Genomic DNA, 21,431 nt, shown 5'->3' with positions numbered 1-21,431 from the left:
GAAATTGGGTGAGGAGATGTGAAGTCCTGAAATTGGGCGAGGAGGCGAGGTCAAAAATCGTTTCAACACGATTATTGACATTCCACGCTAAACTCAAAATCCCTAAGTTTTTAAGAGCTATGAAGAAGGGTTGACATCGCTTGGCAGAGCAAAAGATGAATCTTCCCAGCGCAGTTACTCTTCCATTCACTTTTTTGACATTTACCGAAGGATTCATCTTCAGGATGGCATTAATTTTGTCGAAGTTGGCTTCTATCCCCCTCTGCGAGACCATGTAGCCTAGAAACTTCCTCGCAGGGACTCCAAACACACATTTCCCTGGGTTGAGATTTAAGTTGTAAGCGGCGAGCATCTTCAGCACCATCGCTATATCTTCTGGGTGATCCTATTCTTTGTCACTTTTTATTATCATATCATCCATGTATACTTCTACGTTTTCTCCGATCATGTCCCTGAAGATTCGATTGACTAGGCGCTGGTATGTTGCTCCTGCATTCTTGAGTCCAAATGGCATCATTCGGTAATAAAAGGTGCTTTGATCTGTAATAAAAGATGTTTTTTCCTCGTCGAACTTGTGCATCCTTATTTTGTGATATCCTGCCTCGGGATTTAAGAACACATATAACTTGTGTCCCGCTGTAGAATCTACCAGCTGATCAATACTCGGTAATGGATAATTATCCTTCAAGCATGTTCTGTTAAGGTTAATAAAATCCACGTACATCTTATACTAACCATTAGGCTTCTTTACCAGCACCACATTCGCGACCCACTCAGGGTAATGTACTTCTCTAATCACATTTCCTCTTAGTAATTTGTTGATCTCTTCTGCAATGGCTATCTGCTTTTATTGTGCTTTCTCCTTTTCTGCACCACTAGTTTGATAGAAGGATCAATGCTCAGCTTGTGAGTGATGACGTCACGACTCACCCCTTTCAGATCCTATGTCTCCCAAGAAAAAGAATTCATGTTGCCTTCAAGGATTTTAGTGATTTCCCGAGCCAAGTTCTTTGCCATCGATGCCTCTATCTACACTTTCTTTCCTTTCTTTAGTTTTACCTCAACTGTTCCGCAAGCAGGCGTCTGTTTGCTTAGTGTCTTCTAGAGCTACCAGTAAAGTTGGAAAGACTCCCTTAAGAGCATTATAATAAGTTTTTCTAGCAGCCTCCTACGATCCCTTTACTATTGCCACTCCTTTCGAGGTTGGGATTTTCATGCTCAAGTAGGTAATGCATACTGAAGCACAAATATCCATTAAGATTAGTCTCCTAATAATGGCATTGAAAGCAAAAGGGATATCAGCCACCATGAATTTTGCCATGATCTCCTTCGTGACCTCTCCTTCCCCTAGCTCGACCTCCAATATTACAAAGCGCTCAAGAGGTACAGTTTTCCCACCTAGGCCAACTAGTGGAATTGATATAGGTTTCACTGAGTTTCTTTCAAATCCCATCTTTTGAAGACCTCTAGGGTGATTATATTGACGAAAGTCCGGTCATTAACCAGCATGCGCCAGAACTTACAATTATTCAAGTATCCAGAAATAACCAAGGCATCATTATATGGAGTAATTACGTTTGTCTTCCTCCAAAAATGTGGCTGATCCAAAATACTGAGGTGGTGGTGGTATTTGTTGGACCGAGTACACTTCCCGGAGTGCCAATTTTCGTTTAGATGAGTTGTCACCTCCCGAACTTCCCCTGAAAATGACACCAATGAACAATCCTTCCCTTTGGGCTGTCTTCTAGTTAGTTCCTCCATGTTCCTCCTTTCATTAGCGATCCTACTCTTTCTGCATGAACCGCCTGATCCCTGCTACTCACTTTCGAATCAACTTCTCAATTTCTTTCTTAAGGTGCCAACAATCCTCTATATCATGGCCTTTATCCCGATGGAACTGACAATAACGATTATTATTTCTTCTTCCAGCTGAAGAAGCAGTCAGTTTGTTCGACCATTGAACTCGTCCCCTCGAGTCCTTAATCCACATAAGGACATGAGTCCTTGGTACAGCTAAGGGAGTGAAGGTGTTACGGAGCTTACCTGAATCAAATTCCCTCTGAACCTTACCACCATTAAAGGATCAGTTAGTTGAGTGATTTGTTGCACCATGGTCCCGCAACAAATGCATCCTCGAAGGGGCTCCAATGTGACATTCCTTCATCCCATCATCTTTTTTTATATGCATTTTTATTATGGCTATCAAAACAGGAATGGATTGAGGTGGGTTGGATAATAGCTCCTTTAAATCAGGATTGGTGGTGCCTTTTAACATTTCCGTGTAGCTAATGTTACGACTCAGATCCTCAATTTGAATTGCTTCCTGATTGAAGCGCTGCACATATCTTCGCAAAGTTTCCCCTTCTCTTTGCACCACCGTTAGCAGATTGGTGGAAATCTTTTTTGGTGCAATCGAAGCAATAAACCAAGCTTGAAATAAACTAGATAGTTGGCTAAATGAAGTAATTGACTTTGGGGGTAGAGTTTGATACCAGTCTTAGGCGAGACCCTTAAGGGTGGTGGGGAAGAGCTTGCAAAGGACATGGTCCAAATGGCTCTGGGCATTAATGATGGTTCGATACTTATGAACGCGACTCTTGGGGTAGGAAGAGCCATCATAGAGATCCATGTTGGTCGAAATCTGAAACTTTTCTAGGTATGTAGCCATTATTATAGTGTCACTCAAAGAAATGAAAAATCCATTTCATTCATCCATACACCGATTTTGGACATTACCTCTCGAACTCTTCTTTCCAAATCGGAACAATAAGTCGCCTAATCTCGCTCTACATCAGACCAAGGTGAATCATGGTAAATCAGAATAACTTTATCTGCATTAGATGGTGCTCCTAGGCTTATAGAGTCCTTTACATTACCTGAAAACATTGGTTGCTTTCCATTATCCAAGGCTCTAGGATCCTCAAGCAGCGTCGGAGGATGTTGAGTGGGTCACTGAGTGATGGTTCGGGCCAGTTTCTTAAGCTGGGTGGTAAATTTAGAAAAAAAAGTTGCGAGGTTGGCATTATTATTGAGACCTCGATGGTTCAGGTTGATTTTGGGGTTCTGGTTTAGTTGTGGTTGAGAATTTTGGATATAGCTGTTAGGATAATGAGTGGGGTTAATAAGGATTTCTTTATTCTCAGAATGAGAAGGAAATAGGTTCAATCCTAATCCTCCAGAACTAGAAGAAGGGTCCATTAGAAAAATTTCTACATAGTGAATGTTATGAAGACACAAGAAATCCACGCTCACTGCACCAATTGATACAGACCAAAGTTAAAAATATCTATCTGTATGCTGATATCCAAATGGATGAACTAGTTATGATACGAAACCTGCAAAACAAAGATCATGTGAAGAATCTCAGGCGTGTTGGCCTGGAAAACTACTTCGACGGTGAAGTTAGTATTTATTTAAAGGTTTCAGGAAAAGTGTTTAAAGGCTGCAAATTGTCTTACCTCACTGGTGTCTTTCTTGTGATATTTATAGTGTGGAAAGTTTTAGTACCTATCGCCTGATAAATAGTATTTAGTAGTGCCGCAGTGATGGAGAGAGTGGGTTTCGATATTCACAGAGGAAATGCTAAGCATAGCCTTGGAGCGACCTTTTTATTCCGAATTGTATCAATTATTATTATTATTATTATTATTTTAGACAAAATGAAAGTGAAAAAATATTAGGGCAATAAAGCAATTCCCTATACGGAAAGTGCGAGGATAGCAGCATGTCCTCATTTTACCAATATTGCGAATGCTGTCAAAGGAGCACACTACTCAAAGTGACATATATCCTGTGACCAGCTGCTCAGCATTAACTCCGTTTTCTAGATTCTCTCTAGTCTACGCTCCACTGTACGCTTGCTTAATTAGATAAAAATTGCCATTTTCACAATATTAGACAAGCTTTCTTCTCAACATTTCTTTTTTAATTTTATTTTCACTCCTAATTCCTCAATCTACACCTACCCTTATTATTAGAGACTAAAGTGGACCTCAATTTTATTTTTTTTTTAATTTTTTTGAAAAAAAGACCTTCTCTTAATTTCTCTGACTAAGCCCTCGGGTTGGAAGTCCTAATCATATACATCAATTATCATTTTTCTTTTTAATATCATAAGCAAAATGATAGAATAATATATCTACTTTAAGTAAAAAGCTTCACTCATGATACAAGCAAAGAAGTGAAAAGAAAAAAAGCTCTATAACCCCAAAAATACCCCCACCAAAATCTAAAATTTACATTCCAACCCCATCGGTGATATTACCACTGATGATCCCAAGTGGCGAGCCAATATCGGGCACAGCTTGCCAAGCTGATGCTGCAATCAAAGGTCGGCTATGCCAGCCGAGAGTAAGACAGCCATCATTCTCCTCTACACAGTATCCTTCAGAGGAGAACAGAGTCAATAACATACTGGCTTGCTTAAACGCATTAGACCCCAAATGCAACGGCATAAACCCAGCAGCCGTAAGCCGCGATTTCCACTTAGCCAAAGGCTCATGTCGCTCGAGGCGAGCCGATCCTTCACAGCTCACAACGTTGCATATTTCTCTTTGTATATACATCTCGGCTACAACTTTCTCTGGCTGGAGCGCACAAGCCCCAAGCGAATCAAACATTGTTGAGTAATAATATAACGCTTCAGTGAACCGATCTAAGAAACCGGGTTGGTTATGGTTCGCTTCTTGCTCAACAACTGTCATGATTTTCGGGTTCAAATTTCGGATCCAATTAAGAACCATATCTATTGAGGGATTTCTATTCGGGTCGGATCCTAACAGTTTATGTAACTGCATAATTGAATTAACGGCAATAGCTTCTTTAGGATTTACCTGTAACATCCAAGGTTTCACGTCTTCAAGACGTGAAGCTGCAACTCCACGGAAAGCGAAACGGACGTTTACAGAGCGAGCTAACTCAGCGAGTTTTACGCCAATTTCACGGAGAGAATCACGGCCGTCGGGTGACGGAGGACCAATGCCTGTTAGCCTAAGTAAAGGGGGCCCGCCTGGACGTAAAGCTAAAGCTTGTATCAGCGCAGGCCATTGTAATCCGTGCATCAAATTGAAATCAACCACGTGGACACAATCATGACCGTCAAACGCTTCAAGTATAGCTTGATTAGCTGTGAAATGAGCAAATTTCAAGTACGGACACGCCTCATAAAAGTGATGATACAAGAACTCGTTTTCATAGGCAGAAGCACCGACGCCGACGCCGACGCCGTTGACCGGAGAGAAAATCCGGAGGCTTAAAGCATCAATAAAGCAGCCGGCGACCTTTCCAATACCGGAATTAGTATTGACGCGAGTCAACAAAGCTTGCATATCTTCAACTAAAGAGCCAGCCAATGACAGGTCACCTCGTTGGATGGACTCAGCACATGTCATCAACAAATGAACAAGTCTTATAGCTGAATCTTCCTCCGTGGCAGTCACAACTCGCAATTGGTTCTGCGGGGATAAGTTTTGATGTTCTAAGTTCCAAGAGTTATTATCGACCGTTGGATTAGGAACGATGAGATCGGAGAGATCCGGCGGTAGAGAAGGGAGAGGCTGAGATTGGTTAAATTCGGTAAGGAGAGAGTCTACCCATGAAGAAAGATCAGATGGGTTGTATAAAACGGTGTCGGATGCGAGGACTGAAAGATGGGAAGAAGGAGAGTTGAGCATGGCGGTTTCGAGGCGTTCCAGACGCTGGGCAACATGGCGGAGATCTGAGGAGCGGACTTTATAGCCGGCGCCGGCGAGGAGGTTGTCAATTTCGGGAGGTTTGTTGGTGATAGAGGAAGATGAGGAGCTAAGAGGGTTGCTGGTGGAGGAATCGGAGGATTCGTAAAGAACCATGGTGCTGGGGATAGTTAGGGGGAGATGCGAGATGGAAGTTTAGAGGGGAGAAAGGGGTGGTTCGTTAGTTTTGGTGTTGGTGGTGGTGATGTGGGTTGGTCATGGTCTACGATTATATTAGGGAGAGTGAGTGAGTGAGTGAGGAGTGTGCAGTAAAGAGCAGATAGTGAGGGGGAGAGAGAGAGAGAGAGTGTGTGAAAAAGTGAAGAGAGGTTTGGTTAGGAAAGAGAGGTGAAGTTGAGTTTTGATTTGAGAGAGGAAAAGAGATGGGCAAGGCAGACAAGTAGCAGTAGCTGTAGTACTAACGTACGACTCATGAAATATTATTATACATGTCACTTGACTCCCTTTTTTTTTTTAAATTTTTTTTAATTAATACAGTATAATTATAAAAATTACTAGAGACTAAATCGATTAAACAGTAAAAAAAATTTAATTTAATTAAAATTCTAAATTCTAAAATTTGAACATATAATTACATTAAAATTGTTAGAAAATTATTTTGTTCTCTATAATAATCTTACCAAAAATCCTCTAAATTTATTTTAGATATATATGTATACTAAAAAAATTATAAAAATTTAAAATATAATATTGAATTATCATTTAGTATAGAAATTTGTCACTAAACTAGAAAAATAATTTATTGATCGACATTATTAATTATATATTATTTTTATAATAAAAATTATTATTTTATTAAAAACTAAAATATTATTTAATGTATTAATTATATTATATTTATTAGTATAATAGTTGAAAGATTATATATCAATATTATACTTATATATTGAGTTAAATTAATGAATTTGAAGCTGTTGGAATTAAAATCGAATCTCATTTAGCATTCTCAATTATATAATTATTAAATCTAAATTAATTAATTAATTTTACTATCATCAAAATATATAGATGATGATCAATATTTATGTAAAATCATATATAATTATTAAATATATATCATATATATAATATTAATATGAATTTATTTTAAATCTAAAAAATTTTATTACTATATATTTATATATTTTAACAATATATATATATAGTCCAGGGGATAAGGATAGCACATATCCCAGTGAGCTTGCAAATTAAAATCTTATTTTTCATAGAATATTTATATATTGTTAAGCTTAATTAGATTCACAAGCTGGGTCAAGTGAGTATTATGAAGTTTGAATTTAGCTTACTAAACTACTCGAGTTAGACTGAATAATATCAATATGTTTTAAATTAATTTCGAATAGCTAGTCTGTGTAATTTCATTATGAGGGCGGCTTTTGGTCCTCCTCCTTCTGTTAATTTAAGGTGAAAAAAAAAAAAAAGGAACCATGGCAAATTGGTTTCACCTAACATTCAGTAAAATCAGAATGTGATGCATGGTGGCCCAGAATACAATAGAAATTAATGGCAAAAGGATTCTTTGCACAGCTTGTGCAGTTGATTTTGAATATATTTAAAATAATAGAAAATCATATGGATCGAGATTTGTACTACTTCTGACTACCATACAGTAATTCTTAATGCTGTGATTTTCTCAACCAAATCATGTGCAAAATGCAGGCTGCATTTAGAGCCTGGAGGGCTTAATTTGTTAATTTTAGTAGCAGGGTGCAAATCAAGAAAACTTCTAAAATTGCAGGGGTTGTGACTGCAAATAAAATGGCAACAAATAATACCACTCCATTGCGAACATTGTATTTTATTTCTCTTTGGACTGAGTTGAAAATGACCCTTTAACAGGATTGAAAACTCTAATACATTATTATTATCGGATAACCATTGTAGTTTTCCTTAAGTATCATATTTATTCACAAATTTTGCTATATGTGACTGACAAATTGAAAATACATATATGAAATGCCCTCATCTTCTTCTTTGGAAGAACCCTAGCCACCACAACTGTAAATTTTCTCCCTCATTCTTCAGTCCTATAATTGAAATGGGTAATGATTCAAACATACATTCTTTCCATACTTAATAGTCTTGCTAATTTGCCCTTAGTGCCATCAAATTAAAGAGGAAGAGTTAAAGAAGAAACCAACAATTTAACCATAAAGCAAAATTCAAAGATAAAACAATATGAAAAAGTGTAATTAATATCTATACATAAAGATTATTTTGAGATATGTGAAACAAAATTCAATAATTTGGGTTTCATCTTCCAAAGCAGCTTCACTTTTTGCCTTTATAAACCTGCATAAGCTACCATTTTATATGCATTCAAATTAACTAACTCTGTTAGTACTTATATCCAAAAAGCATTATAGTTCGACAAATTAAAAGAAGAATCAAAGAAAGATTAACATCTCAATAACGGATCTTTCATTTTTCTTTTGGTTTGAAGAGCTAGAAATGAATTAATTTGGTGGAAAGGGAAGGGATAGAAAATTTATGGGTTTTTCCAAGGAAGAAAAATTGGGAGCATTTTAGACTTTTTTAGTTTGTTAGTCTCACGACATGGCTAAGATTGTGAATAGTATAAAATAAACCACATCAATTAATTTGGATCAGGAGAGTATTTGGTTAAAATTGCTTTAATTGGCTAAATATGACTATTTTAGGAAAAATAAACAAACCAACGTCATATCAACACATAAAAGTTTAAGTTTTTTTTTGAAGTTATTATGCCTGTTTTGAAAAACTATTCCGAAATGAATACTTGCAATTAGGTGATATAATGACTTAATTGCAACATATTTTCGTATGTAATTAAAAAGCAAATTATTTACCACAACACTCATCCATAAGAAACACAAAGTGTATTTCTTGCCAATTCGGCCAACCAAGTAAAGGGTGCAATTCTTAAGACTATAATAAGACGAAACTATGTAAAATCTCAAATGCCATGGAACCTTTATTTACTTGAATAGCAAAAAACTTACTTAAATCAATAGCTTTTGATGTTGAATCTCAATGCTGATCTTATTAAATGTGAATTATTGTTAAATAGAGTATCAAATTATCGACTTTATAATAAAAATAATATCTATAATCAAGATAACGATAATAGGCCACAATACGAATGATAATAAATTTGATAATTAGTCAAATCACTTTTTAAGTGTGATTTAATTAGTTTGTATAATTGAGACAACGAAAGGTTTTTATATTTAATTGTATGATGAATACAACTGCCGGGCACTAAGTACGCGTCCGTATTGATTAAATAACTAATGCCAAGTATTTTATAAAAATAAAAATAATTAATTAATTAATGCCAGTATGTATAAGTTAAAAAAGGAAGAGGGAAATAATTGATACTGAAAATTTAATTCTGACAAAAAAGGGAAAACGGAAGCAGTTGGTTTCATTTTCAGTGGCGTTGGGCAGTTCAATGAGTGTAATAGTATGAAATGGGTCCTCCCTCACATCTTTCTGTGATCACATGGCTCAATTTATTCAGCCTCAAAATAAAATCGAAATTTAGCAAAAAGGAAAAATGAAAGAACTAACTCAGTTTAGCCTTTTTGATATTGTCACTCGACCAGAATGAAAATTGGAGAAACTATAAAAGAATAATTTTATAATCATATAATTTCCATAAAAATTAGAAACTATTAAATAATTAATAGTTATTATAATTAGTAATTTATGAAAATTTATTACATTTATAGAAATTAACGAGCATTATATGAATTATATAGATAATAAATTAAGAATTACTATAAAAAATTTTCAAATAAATTTGGCACATTAAAATAAATAATTTAAAAAATATAATTCAAAGATTATTGTAACGAGATTTAATTGAAGTCTAAGACTAAAAATATTATTGATTTATTATTTTAATTAGAAATTAAGATTAAATATTGCTAAGATATAAGATTTTGTTCTAATTTTGTAAAATATAATCATGGATAATTTTGATAATATTATTTAATTAAAAATTCTAAATAAAAAATATATTTAATTGTTTTTATTAAATATGAATTATGTTAAATTTGAATAATTTTACTTAATAATTTTTATACAGTTGACATTTAGTGTGAAGTTTAATGCCTAAAATTGGATATTTTATAAAATAATTATTTAATCAAAATAAATTGGTCACTTTCGATAAATTAGTCAACAATCAAAAATTTGAGCTAATTATCCATTCACCGTGAATCCAGGAGGTAAAGGGAGACTTCAGCTGCATTAATGTGCCAAGAGATAGAACCCGTCTCCTAATAATAAGAGATTAAAAAGAAAAAAGTATATGATATTATTATTTCAGTATTATTCTTTAGATAAAAATGCATATAGTGTGAATTAAATATTTGAAATATGAGTATATGTGTTGGGGAATATTACAAAACCTATGACGAGAAGTATAATTAATTTAATTGGTAAAATTCCCTTATTAAAATAGCCTCACATGCTCATGCATGATTCTCTTGTAATTGGGAGGCAAAGATGCATACATTTACTCTCATCCCCAAGTCTTAGGAAGTCAAGAAAGCTTTCGCATTTCAGACTGGTCTGCTCGTATCGGAGTTTTAAGGATATTGATATGTTGGAGTTTAAAATTAATATTAATAATAATAATACTTTCACTTGAGATCTAGAAACCAGGAAAACATTCAGAATAATTATTAAATTAAAGTGAAGTGGGGGGTGACGTGGTCCATTCATATTATTGAATTTGGGACCATTTTTTATTTTAAAAAGAAGCTCATAGACGCTCAAAATGATAGTGTACATTCAGGAATCTAAAAAAAATAAAATCAAACTCAATCTAAAAATAGTACGTAAAATGTAACAAAGGTATTAATTTAACTCCACTTTCAATTTCCACTACTTATGATGTGAAAATGGGATTGAATTGAAAAAAAAATTACGTTAATGGAACTGATAGTTTTCAATTATTTTTGTTTGATTTTAAAATGCCTGTCTATTTAACTTGTTCCATTAATATGATTTTATTTAATTTATTCATTTGTATTTTACATAATTTTTCACATTCTTTTGGCTTTTATTTAATTTTTTTTAGATTATTTGGTGTCTTTAGCTTTTTGTTTTATCAATTATTTAATTAGAGTTTTTTTTTTCTTTTCTTAAATAAATCAAAACCGTGGTTGACTAACGGATTTTTTAGTTAACCAATTAAATATATTTTCTTTTTTAGTTCAAACAAGTTCTAGACTGAAACTAGTCGGCCTGGGTTTCATTAGGGACGACTAAATCTAGTACTTCTAGAGTTATCCTTAACTGAATTGAATCTGTCTAGGAAGAAATATGAAGATATACATAGTTTGTGTGTGAAAACTCATAAAAAGAAATATTGTTTTACTGATGATTATATGTTAGTATTTTTCATATAATAATAAATTGTTTGAATAAAAACACCTTCAATCCAATCCAATCCAAGTACATAGAGAAAGAAGGGAAGTAAGAGTTAGATTAGATATCCTTAAAAAGGGAGGAGCAGCCATAGAGGTGGTATAGGAGCAGAGGCAGGAGTGGTCCAAACAACAATAACATGGCAAGAGATGGGACCATTTTAACATCAAGGCAATTTGCATTGCGAGGCCCCAAAAGAAAGAAAAAGAAAAGAGAAAAAGCACGAAATTTAAGTGTAAAGGAAATGTTACAGTCGAGGGAGAAGAGGACCCGGAATCACCATTGGGGAATAAGACGTGGACACGTGCAGGAATGAGAGAGAATCCCCACAATTTTCAAGCATACCCACCTCAGCTGTGATGATTTTGATGTTTGTTGCTGCGGGTTAGAGAGAGAACTGGACTTGGGACCAGCATTCTCGTATAAGAACATGTTGTGTTTGGGACAGACACCTCAATTGAATGCCCATTCCGTTCTTTTAGCTGACACTATCACGTTATGGCACCTCACCTGTGATGTTATAACTTGCAATGTTTTTTCGCTTACGATTATATCTATCATATAATTTATATACCGAACTTACATCAGATAATTAATAAATAAACAGCCCGTCTCCTTCTTTTCTACATTTTACTACTGATAAATTCTGGATTACCATAATTCAGGTGATACTCTCACTTTGACACCTTTTTACATTCTCTTTCATATAATATATAGCCTGAGATTATTCATGATAAGCTTTATTACTAAAATTCAATTCTGTATTTTAATATGTAAAGTCTTTATTCTTTTTATATTAATAATTTACTTTAGCATTAATTTTAATTTTATCCTTCAACAAAATTATCAACTAAAATATGCTGCCCTGACTGTAATTTCAATGATAGAGAAAAGAAAATTACACCAGTATTAAAGCTGCTAAAATTTGGTTCCTTATCATTTTTGTTTAAAATCCTAAACATCTAAAGCTTTAAATACTTTTAGCTGCAAAGAAAAGTAAGCCATCTTTTAAATCCTAGCAAGAATGAGTAAAATATTAGAGAAAATATATATTATTAAATCACTCTGTTTATTTATCTAAATGACATTGTTTTTTTTTTTGTTATGCAATGAATCAACAAAACTCTATTTTTTTACTTATTATTATCACTGGAATCACAGCAGCATTTATAAATTTTGATTAATAATTTTTCTAGAGGTTAAAATTATAGATTAATATCATTGCTAAAATTTAAAAATCAAAAGTTTCATGCTAAATTTAAAAATAAATTCAAATTACAAAATTTACTCACTAATTAAGTAATACTATACTATAATAATCTAATAAAATCACTAAAGCCTAAAATTAAAAATCATGTAATTCAATAAATATGATTTAAGCATAATATTAGCTTGAATTTAAGTTAAGTTTATAATTAATTTAATTATAATGTTATAGACTTTTTTCAAAGAATCTTTTTACAGAATGAAAAAGATTTATCTTAACAATGATCATAGAAGTGGGGATTTATGCCGAATGGCATGAATTTCCCTATTAAGCAACTGTCTCGTACTTATTTCGCCTCACTGCCTGTTTTCTGCTCAAACGCAATGTTTGTTTAAATTTGTATATTTACTTAAGTAACCTTGTGTTATAATTTATTTGTATAATATTCATACAATTGAACTGAGGCAACACTCTTTTTTATTTTTTTTTTGCAATTGAAGATAGGTAATTACTGAAGTGGTGGGTGTGAGATGTTACTAATCCACACTTAGCTGGATAAGTAAGGAGGTTTGCATGTGAGTTAACTTTTTTATTGAGAAATTGGTGTATATTTTTATTATAAATAATAAATTTCTAATTATAATAGAATATGTGTCAATTAGTAAATATTAAAATATAAAATATTTATAATATGTGTCATTTTTACATAATACCAAATGTACTCGGTTTCAGGATATAAATTGCCAACCACACGGGTGATAGAGGAAAATGTTATCTAAAAGGTGGATTAGTTAATTTTATTTTTCAAAGGAAGAAAGCTGCAAAAACTTGGACTAGTACTTACTTGATAAAGGACCAGTAACTGTTATAACAATAAGAAGTTAGTTATTTGCGAAAGGATTGTCTACCTACTAAAATAAATTAGGAATTTATGAGATCGCTCCCCACAACATCCAAATTATTAATGTCTAATTTTAAAACTAAGTTTTAATTATTTGAAAATGTTAGTTCAGTTGGTAAAAGAATGCATTTGTATTTTTAAATTTATTAAGTTGATATAAAGAATATATTATTAAAATATTTGAAAAGGAATATAATCTCAATTATCATTAAAAGAAAAAAATATATTTTATTTTATTTGTCTATTGAATATATTATTTATTTTATTTTTTATACGTTGAATCCGATAATAGAGGAAAGGCCAATATGTAATTATTAAATATTATTTTTTAGGGAAAAAAAAGAAAAAAAAGGGAACACCATATATATACATTAAAAAGGATGGAATTAACACTAATTAGAATTAACTTAACAATAAATATATATATATATCTCGATTTGAAGTAGGTTAGAGATTCGAGCATACTCTCTGAAAAAGAAATAAACAAAAAACAAATGGCATTAAATTAACTTTTTACAAAGTAAGGCCAGAGGAAAAGGCAATCCCAGCCATATTTAGGCCTTTCATCTTGCAAATAGGAAGTGGAACCCAAGTCCAATAACACCTCTGTAAATTATAACATAGCCAAATTATATCCCATAAACCCTCAAAATTAGACAACAAAGCTGCCCTAATTACCCCATCTCTATGCTCTAAACACCCCATAATCACCCTATAAGGCTTCTTAATTGTCTCCATTATTTCACTTGGAATCCTTGAATTATATTCCCATCTCCTACCACTCGACCCCAACCCCCATAATTCAATATCATTCAACACCCTTGCTCCTGTTTCCGCATCACCAACACCGTTGGATTTGATGACCAACATGTACCCGTCACCGTACACGTATAACCTATCTGTCACATTTCCCCAACTAAATCCAACGGTTAGTCGCTCCCCGTCATCTCTTTCCCCACCAAATCTCAACCGTACAACTAGTGGTTCATCAGGTGATTCTAGTGCTATGGCCATTACAACGCTTTCATAAGGTCCATTAACAACATTGAGATATATGTAATCTCCTACTCTTTGACTCCCACGTGGCAACTTATCAACATGTTCTTTACCTTCCATGGACCTCCATGTGTCAGTTTCTGAAGCGTACACAAACAGAACCGGGCGGGTCTCCACTAGCTCCGCGAACAAGAATCGGAAACTATTCGACCTAGAAACCAGTTTCATCCCGGATCTTCGCCAAGAAGAAGTGCCACGTGGACCAAGTGGGCTTGGCGGGATCTTTTTAACAGTCTTGCAAGCTAAATTAACGGCAATAACTTCCTTGAGAGAATTACAAGAAAACAAGAAAAAATTGCCACTTGCTGCCAAAAAATAAACGCTATCACCTGTACAAATTATGGGTTTTAATAAATCAGCAATTTGTAACTTGAACCACCGATCAGAGTGATCGGTGAATCCGTGAAGGACGGCGTCCCGGTGCCACCGTTTCTTGTAGACAAAGAGCCAATTGGTTGACCTTGACTTTGAGTTATACTCGCGTACAAAAACTTGATCAGAAATTATATCAGAAATTGATTTGTTAAGAGACTTGAGACCAATGATTTCAGGTAAGGCTAGATTGAGGAGTATGTGTTGTATAAGCTCACAAGGAAGGAGGCAAAACCCAATGGCGTTTGATGAAGAATTTCGAGGATTTTCCATAGTGGGTCAGAAGTGTCTTGAGTTATAGGTTATATATAGAAGCTACTCATTTGTTTGTTCTCATAAATTATGATTATTAGTGAAGTAAGCTTGTCTAAATTATGTAATTAAAGGACAAATAATCCTACAAAACATCTAATCTCAAGCGTGGGACTCATCGTCATGATCAAGAAAACAGACGGTGCGGGACGGTAGAGACATTTGCGTTTGTTTAATAGTTTTGACTTATAATAATAAGCTTGTGGTGGAGAATGGTGTGTGGTCTTTAACATGCCTATAGTACACAAACCAAAATAAGCAATATATTCAAAGATTAGTTTAGTTGTTATATTATATATGTATATATAATTAGATTAAATGAGAGGGATGAGTCATTTTCTGGGCCTGGTGACTGAGACTATTGATGTAGACCTACCTTCCTTTAATGGCAGTGGATTAGAACGTTTGTAAGATACACGAAGGGTTTTGCTTTTCTTTAAATTTTCATTCGTGGGTAGTGTGATTTTGAGTCTTTTCTTCCAACTTTCCACTCTGTGTATTGGTTTTGAGTTCACTAAAAAAACAGCATATATTTTGGTGGGTTTTAGATATGTGGTTGGGAAGGCAAAAGATTAGAATCTTACCAAACTCTGAAAATGAAACTGAAAAGGCCGAAGCTTAAATTTCAATGTTAGATTTTGCTCATTGGATGACAAAACACTCCAGTTTTAAGAATTTAGCCACTTTTCTCTCTGTTTTTTTTGTTTTTTTTTCTATTTTCCTTTTCATTTTTGGTGTTTATTTTGGCAACTTCACTAAAGCCTAGTTGGTTAGGTGGCTACATAAATTCAAGAATATAATTATATTGCTGGGAAAACCTTTATTCCATAATTGTTTTTTAGATGAGTTGTTTTATTTTCTCAGCTTTTATGCAAAACCATCAAACCGAACTCCCCTTAATCATTCATTTATCATAACAAAACATATTTAAGCATGTACAAAGTACCTTTTTTTCTTTTTCTTTAAATTATAATAGCGGTGCATTGATATGCTAAAATTGCACATAATTTTGAAGACAGATTTCATGAAATCTGAGTATGATTGCCTCTGACCAATGTCCTTTCGTGTTTATGAAGAGTCATATGACTTCCAGCCACTAGATGCCAGTAAAGGAAATGATGTATCGACTAGATTTGCAGTATTTTATGCTCATATTTTAATCTGTATTCTGTCAAGGGATCAGTAGATGCAGGCATCAAATTGCATCAACAGTTCCCTGAACTGATCTGAATGAATTCTCTGATCTTTCTTGAAAATTTGTTTTAAGCAAAAGGCTAGATGGAAACTGGCCCAATAACTTGGTCTTTAATGGGCTGAATTTAGGCACCATTATTGATCTTTGGATGTCAGTGCTTTATCATCGGTTATAGTTGTATTTTGGTTTTATCGGTTTCGTATAGAAGCTGAAACTGATAAGTATTCAGCATTTGATATTTTTAGAGAAGGAAAGATATGGTTCTTTTAATTAAAACTGATAAGCACGAAAGCTGCATCTACAGATTTCAAATGGCAGATATCTTCTTTGACCCCTTTGAAGCAAGTAAAATTGCAGTTTGCTGCGCCCACCAAGAATTAGAAAGCCTCCACTATGCTTTTCTTGTCTTTCTCTCAAACCAAGAAGCATACTCCCTATGACTATAATGCGATGCTACACTGAAAAGAACTTGAAAATTAAGTAGCATATATCAACAATGATAATTCAACCTGATAGATTCACAATAATCCGTCATTGTTCTAGTCTGGTAGGAATTTTATTTGAAGAAAAACAACTTCATTGTCACTCCAGAAAGCCTGGTTTGCTTCTGATTGCTATATTCTAATAGTGTCAGCTAAAAAATGTTTCGTGGGCGACAATGCTTGGTGCTCATGCACAGGAGGATCAATCACATGAAGCACTGAAGCTTTTTGACAGAATGGAGAATCAAAATATGTAGCCTAATGAGGTTACTGTGGTTAATGTGTTAACTGCATGCCTGTGCAAGGGAGAGAGAGAGACTTGGCAATGGAGGGTTCATAAGTATATTGATGAGGATGGTTCTGGGTTCCACGAGGTACTAAACACAGCTCTTATATGGATGTTTACTGCAAATGTGGTTGTCTATCACTTGCAAGACGTTTTTATTTGATAAGATGCAGGAAATGAATTTGTATGTTGCAATATCATAATTAATGGACATGTTGAGGATAGTGATCATAATTAAGGAGGCTTTGCTACTCTTTCGTGAGATGCAAGTCCAAGGTATCAAAAGCAGCAAGGTCGGTATGGTGAGTTCATTGCCTGCTTGCAAGTTGCATCCATTTTGGTCTTGGTAAGTGGTTGCATGCTTATATGAAGAAGTGGAAAAACAAAGGCGGATATTGCCTCGGCAATGGAGTTGGTGAATATCTATACCAAGTGCGGAAGCATTGAAGACGCGTTATGCATTTTTCAGAAGCTGCCTGAGAAAGATGTTATGACTGGGACAGCGTTCTTTTTTGATCTTGCTGTGTCTCAAGTATTTCCCTGACATGCTGAGCGAGCGAATAAGAACCGGATGCAATAACTTTGTTGGGTTACTTGCTGGACTTTTCGACTAAGGGGATGTATTTATATTGATTGTTTTATTTATTATTATTAATCATTATGATTAAAAATCAATTGATATAAATGTAAATTTAAATTCAACAATTAATAGATAATATCTTATTGCAGAATGACTACCTAAAAATTTTTCTCCACTTGAATTCGATGTTCAATAACTACGGCTTTTAGCCTACCATAAAGCACTATCGTAGTTTGACAAACATATTAGGCCTAGCGGTTGCACAGCTGAAGCAGAGGAATTGACACCATACATGCCAATGAAATCAGACCATTAAGTTCTAAGGCCGGTTCAAGGCTTTTGACGCTTGGCCCAGATGATTCTGGATCATATGTACTGCTATCTAACATTTTATATCGTCAAAGAGGTGGGAAGAAGCTAACACAATCAGGGAACTGATGGCAGAAAGAGGCATGTAACAAAATAAAAAAAAAAACTCGTATGAAAGAAAATACAAGTCCTGGCATTCTGCTTCGAACTTGTGAAGAAATTTCGCACGTGCAGTGAATGGCACACTGCAATGAAGCTAATCTCTCAAGTTTACAACAGGGATATAACCGTAAGGAACATGAACTGATTTAATTATTTTAGAAAAGGATTTTGTTCAGGATTTCTGGTGATAAAACAAATAATACATTGTATTTCTAAAATTTCCACACATTCAGCACTATATTCACAAAAGTCCATTGCTTTTTTGGGTGCATAGAGATGGTTAGACAAGAAAACACGATGCTCCAAAAAGACAATGAAAGTCAAATCTAAGAAACTTCACCGAAATATTGTCAAGAATCTAAAGTATTTCGTCGCAGAACCTTGTGTCTACAATCTGAAGTACTACATTTTCTGGAAAAACAGGATGGCCTTTGCCGCAGGTGCAACTGATGCAGGTCATAATATGCATCAAGTAGATAATGAGAGGTTAATGCCTTCAAGACACCCTCAAACTCTACATCAAACTTTGGGAGTTATATAAATAATCTTAAGTAAGAAACTAAAGCTGGGATGTTCATTCTGATTTTTCTCTCAAAAGGCATTAATGTGACCCTAAGACCTGTATCAAAACTTGTTGCGGTCGTGCAGTTGCAAACCTCATTTATGCCATGGACAAACCAAATTTAATCACTTATAATGCTTAGAGAGAAACTTTTGGTGAATACAAAAAAGAAAACAATTACAAAAATAAAAGGCAACCACTAAACCAGGCCCTCATGTTTTTATGATGAATTAAACACCAGGTATTCTATTAGACACTAGAGAGCATAGAAATGGTTAAAATGGATGTAGCTGGAGCTCATAAAGAGTCAAGGAACAGTAGTATATGCAGAGCATATGCTCACAATATTGAGCATACCACACAACGGTTTGCTGATCTGTTGGGTCAGTAAACTGATACAGCAACAAGCTAACTCCGATTCATCTCAGTTATACAAGGAATATTCCAAATTCAAACGTAGAAATAGAGTTCCAAAGCCTGCAGAAAAAGACAGAATCATAGAAAATAACTCCTAAAAGTACAGACTTTAAATCTGTAATCGGCCATAAAACTCCATCCATAAGGAGTTGAAGATTGGTCAACCTGTCCAATGGACTTTGAATTCTAATTCTGTTGCAACAAAATCCCATAGCTTTGCAGAATCTGAGTAATTAGATAAAAGTTAAGAAAAACATTGCTCCATGAAAGCCATATACAACAGCAAAAAAAGAGGAAGGACCAAAGCATTTATCAAATTAGTAAACCACAAATAAGGATACATAGATTGAAAATAAAATCGTTCTTATCTTATACAGCTAAGATACTCTTTTAACCCCTAGTACTAGAGATAAAACCTCCATGCATCACAATAACCCTATTTGAATCATCATTAAGGATAAACAGACTACAAAACCATATGGAATAACAGTTTTCATACAGAAGCGTGTTTACCATATATGCTCCTCCCTTAGTTCTCCTCATCACCATCATTTTTTTTTATAAGTTCACTCTCTTCATCACCATCGTTTTTACTGTCTGCCTGCTTATTAACAGGCTCATTTCCGGTTCTAGTTACTGACTGCTGATAAACAACACCTCCAGAAAGTGTGAAGAGGAGGCAAAGCAAACCGAATGGAGTGGCATGCTTATCCCAAATGAGCACATTGATCACAACTGTAAGGAACTTATTAACCACACCAGTCACAGTAAATGCAGTTGCGGATATTGCCCTCCTTGCCGCAAATCCGAAGAAACTAATAGCCAAACCAAACACACAAGACAAAGACACTGCAGAAAAAGCATCGAATTTGAACCAATTCCCACCATTTGAACCTAAAGCAGCAAACACCTCACTATACTCTCCTGTGAGAACCCAAAACACAGGAGCTATCATCAATGACAACAAATTGTTGTAATACACAAGACCCCAAGTGTTCAACCCAACATTTGAAACAATGTGTTTAATATAAACCATCTCAGAAGTTATAGTCACCAGATAAGCAAATGCCCAAGAGTAAGCTGTCAAAGTAAAAGCAGAATCTGTAGCCACATATCCAACAGCACCACCCAATATGATAAACAAGGACAAGAATGTAAGCTTTGATGGAATAGGTTGTTTTCTAAACATAGTATCAGCAATAGCAACCAAAAGGGGTGTCAAAGATCTGAATACTATAAAGGTATCCACATTGGCATGACGCAAGAGATTGGTATTAGTAAAGATTGCCAAATAAAAAACAATTGCCGCAGGTAAGAACTTCTTAGCAGTTTCGTAACTGAAAGCATCATGATGCAAAAATCCTAACTTTCCAAAAATCCAAACACCCAATGCAGAAGTCAAGTACTGCAATGCAGTTAAGAGACCGGGATAGTTAAATTTAGTAATAGCAAACTTGTTAATCACAGCAAGTAAGCTTGAACAAAGAGCATAACCCAGCACAAGACTGCTCGTGGCTAATTGCTTTGAAGAATCAACTCGAATTGAAGACATTTTGAGATACCCTTTTGTTTGTTTAAGCTAATTGGGATATTATAACAAACAACTCAGCAGATCTTTAACAATCTAAAGAGAAAAGGAAAGAACTTCAAAAATAAAAGAGGCATTTTGGTCCATTGAAGCAAATGGGTAACGAAAGACAGGTCGATCTATGATAAAAGAACCAAAGAAGTCGATTGAAGCAAATGGATTCAATGAGATAAAGATCAGATGGCAACTTTGATAATATAATGGAATTAAAACAGGAAAAATAAAATCAAGAATGGAGGGTGAGTCAGATATAGGAATCACCGATACAGCGCTTAAGGTAGATCTTCAAGGAAAATGGGAGGAGACTGACAGACTTCTGATTGGCATCAAAACGAAGACAAAAGTATACACATTTGATTTGAGAGCCAATTTTTCACATTTTAATAGAGAATGACCTTGGACGCAAATGAAAGCGGCACCGTTTTCAGGATTGTACTAGGAATGGTCAAAATATCTGCTCTTGGATTTTGTGTCGGTGTTGCGTGTTAATTTAATTTACATTTACTGCGAGACTGAGACGCTACAGAATTCGCTGAATCTGTGTTAAATATTTTAGGGCTGATGGGGATTGCGATTTGGTCTTGAAAAACACAAAGTCAAAATTTTCAATACTTGTTTTTTTTACTTTGCAAGTGTTTAATTTATATGTTTATCTTTTTGAAATAAAAAAAAAATGGTATTGACTGCTCAATCTCAAATAATGCTTTAAACCTCCTACCAGACCCACTGACCTTATTGAAGGAGTAATTGGACCATATTTCCCAAATGTTTATCTATTTTTCTTAAAGCAATGAATTTTGAGCTTTTCTTAGGATTACAGGGAGGGGGACA

General features: G+C 34.5%; 3 protein-coding genes across 3 annotated transcripts; all 3 read right to left on the bottom strand.

Annotated features, from left to right (window-relative positions):
• Positions 1 to 4,122: 4,122 nt before the first annotated feature.
• LOC8276206 (DELLA protein SLN1) lies at positions 4,123 to 6,140 on the bottom strand. Its single transcript, XM_002529308.4, has one exon. It carries the CDS (start codon positions 5,844 to 5,846, stop codon positions 4,236 to 4,238), a length of 1,611 nt encoding a protein of 536 aa, XP_002529354.2. The 5' UTR covers positions 5,847 to 6,140; the 3' UTR covers positions 4,123 to 4,235.
• A 7,541-nt stretch (positions 6,141 to 13,681) lies between these two features.
• Positions 13,682 to 15,043, bottom strand: LOC8276207. Its single transcript, XM_002529309.3, has one exon. The coding sequence runs from the start codon at positions 14,978 to 14,980 to the stop codon at positions 13,793 to 13,795; it is 1,188 nt and encodes a 395-aa protein (XP_002529355.1). The 5' UTR covers positions 14,981 to 15,043; the 3' UTR covers positions 13,682 to 13,792.
• A 4,258-nt stretch (positions 15,044 to 19,301) lies between these two features.
• Positions 19,302 to 21,011, bottom strand: LOC8276209 (GDP-fucose transporter 1). The gene has a single exon (XM_002529311.4). The coding sequence runs from the start codon at positions 20,562 to 20,564 to the stop codon at positions 19,542 to 19,544; it is 1,023 nt and encodes a 340-aa protein (XP_002529357.1). The 5' UTR covers positions 20,565 to 21,011; the 3' UTR covers positions 19,302 to 19,541.
• Positions 21,012 to 21,431: the final 420 nt, after the last annotated feature.

This window comes from Ricinus communis, chromosome 3, assembly GCF_019578655.1.
Source record: "Ricinus communis isolate WT05 ecotype wild-type chromosome 3, ASM1957865v1, whole genome shotgun sequence".
In the NCBI taxonomy this organism is placed as follows: Eukaryota; Viridiplantae; Streptophyta; class Magnoliopsida; order Malpighiales; family Euphorbiaceae; genus Ricinus; species Ricinus communis.
The sequence above is the reverse complement of the archived record's forward strand: the minus strand, read 5'-3'. Positions and strand labels throughout refer to the sequence as shown.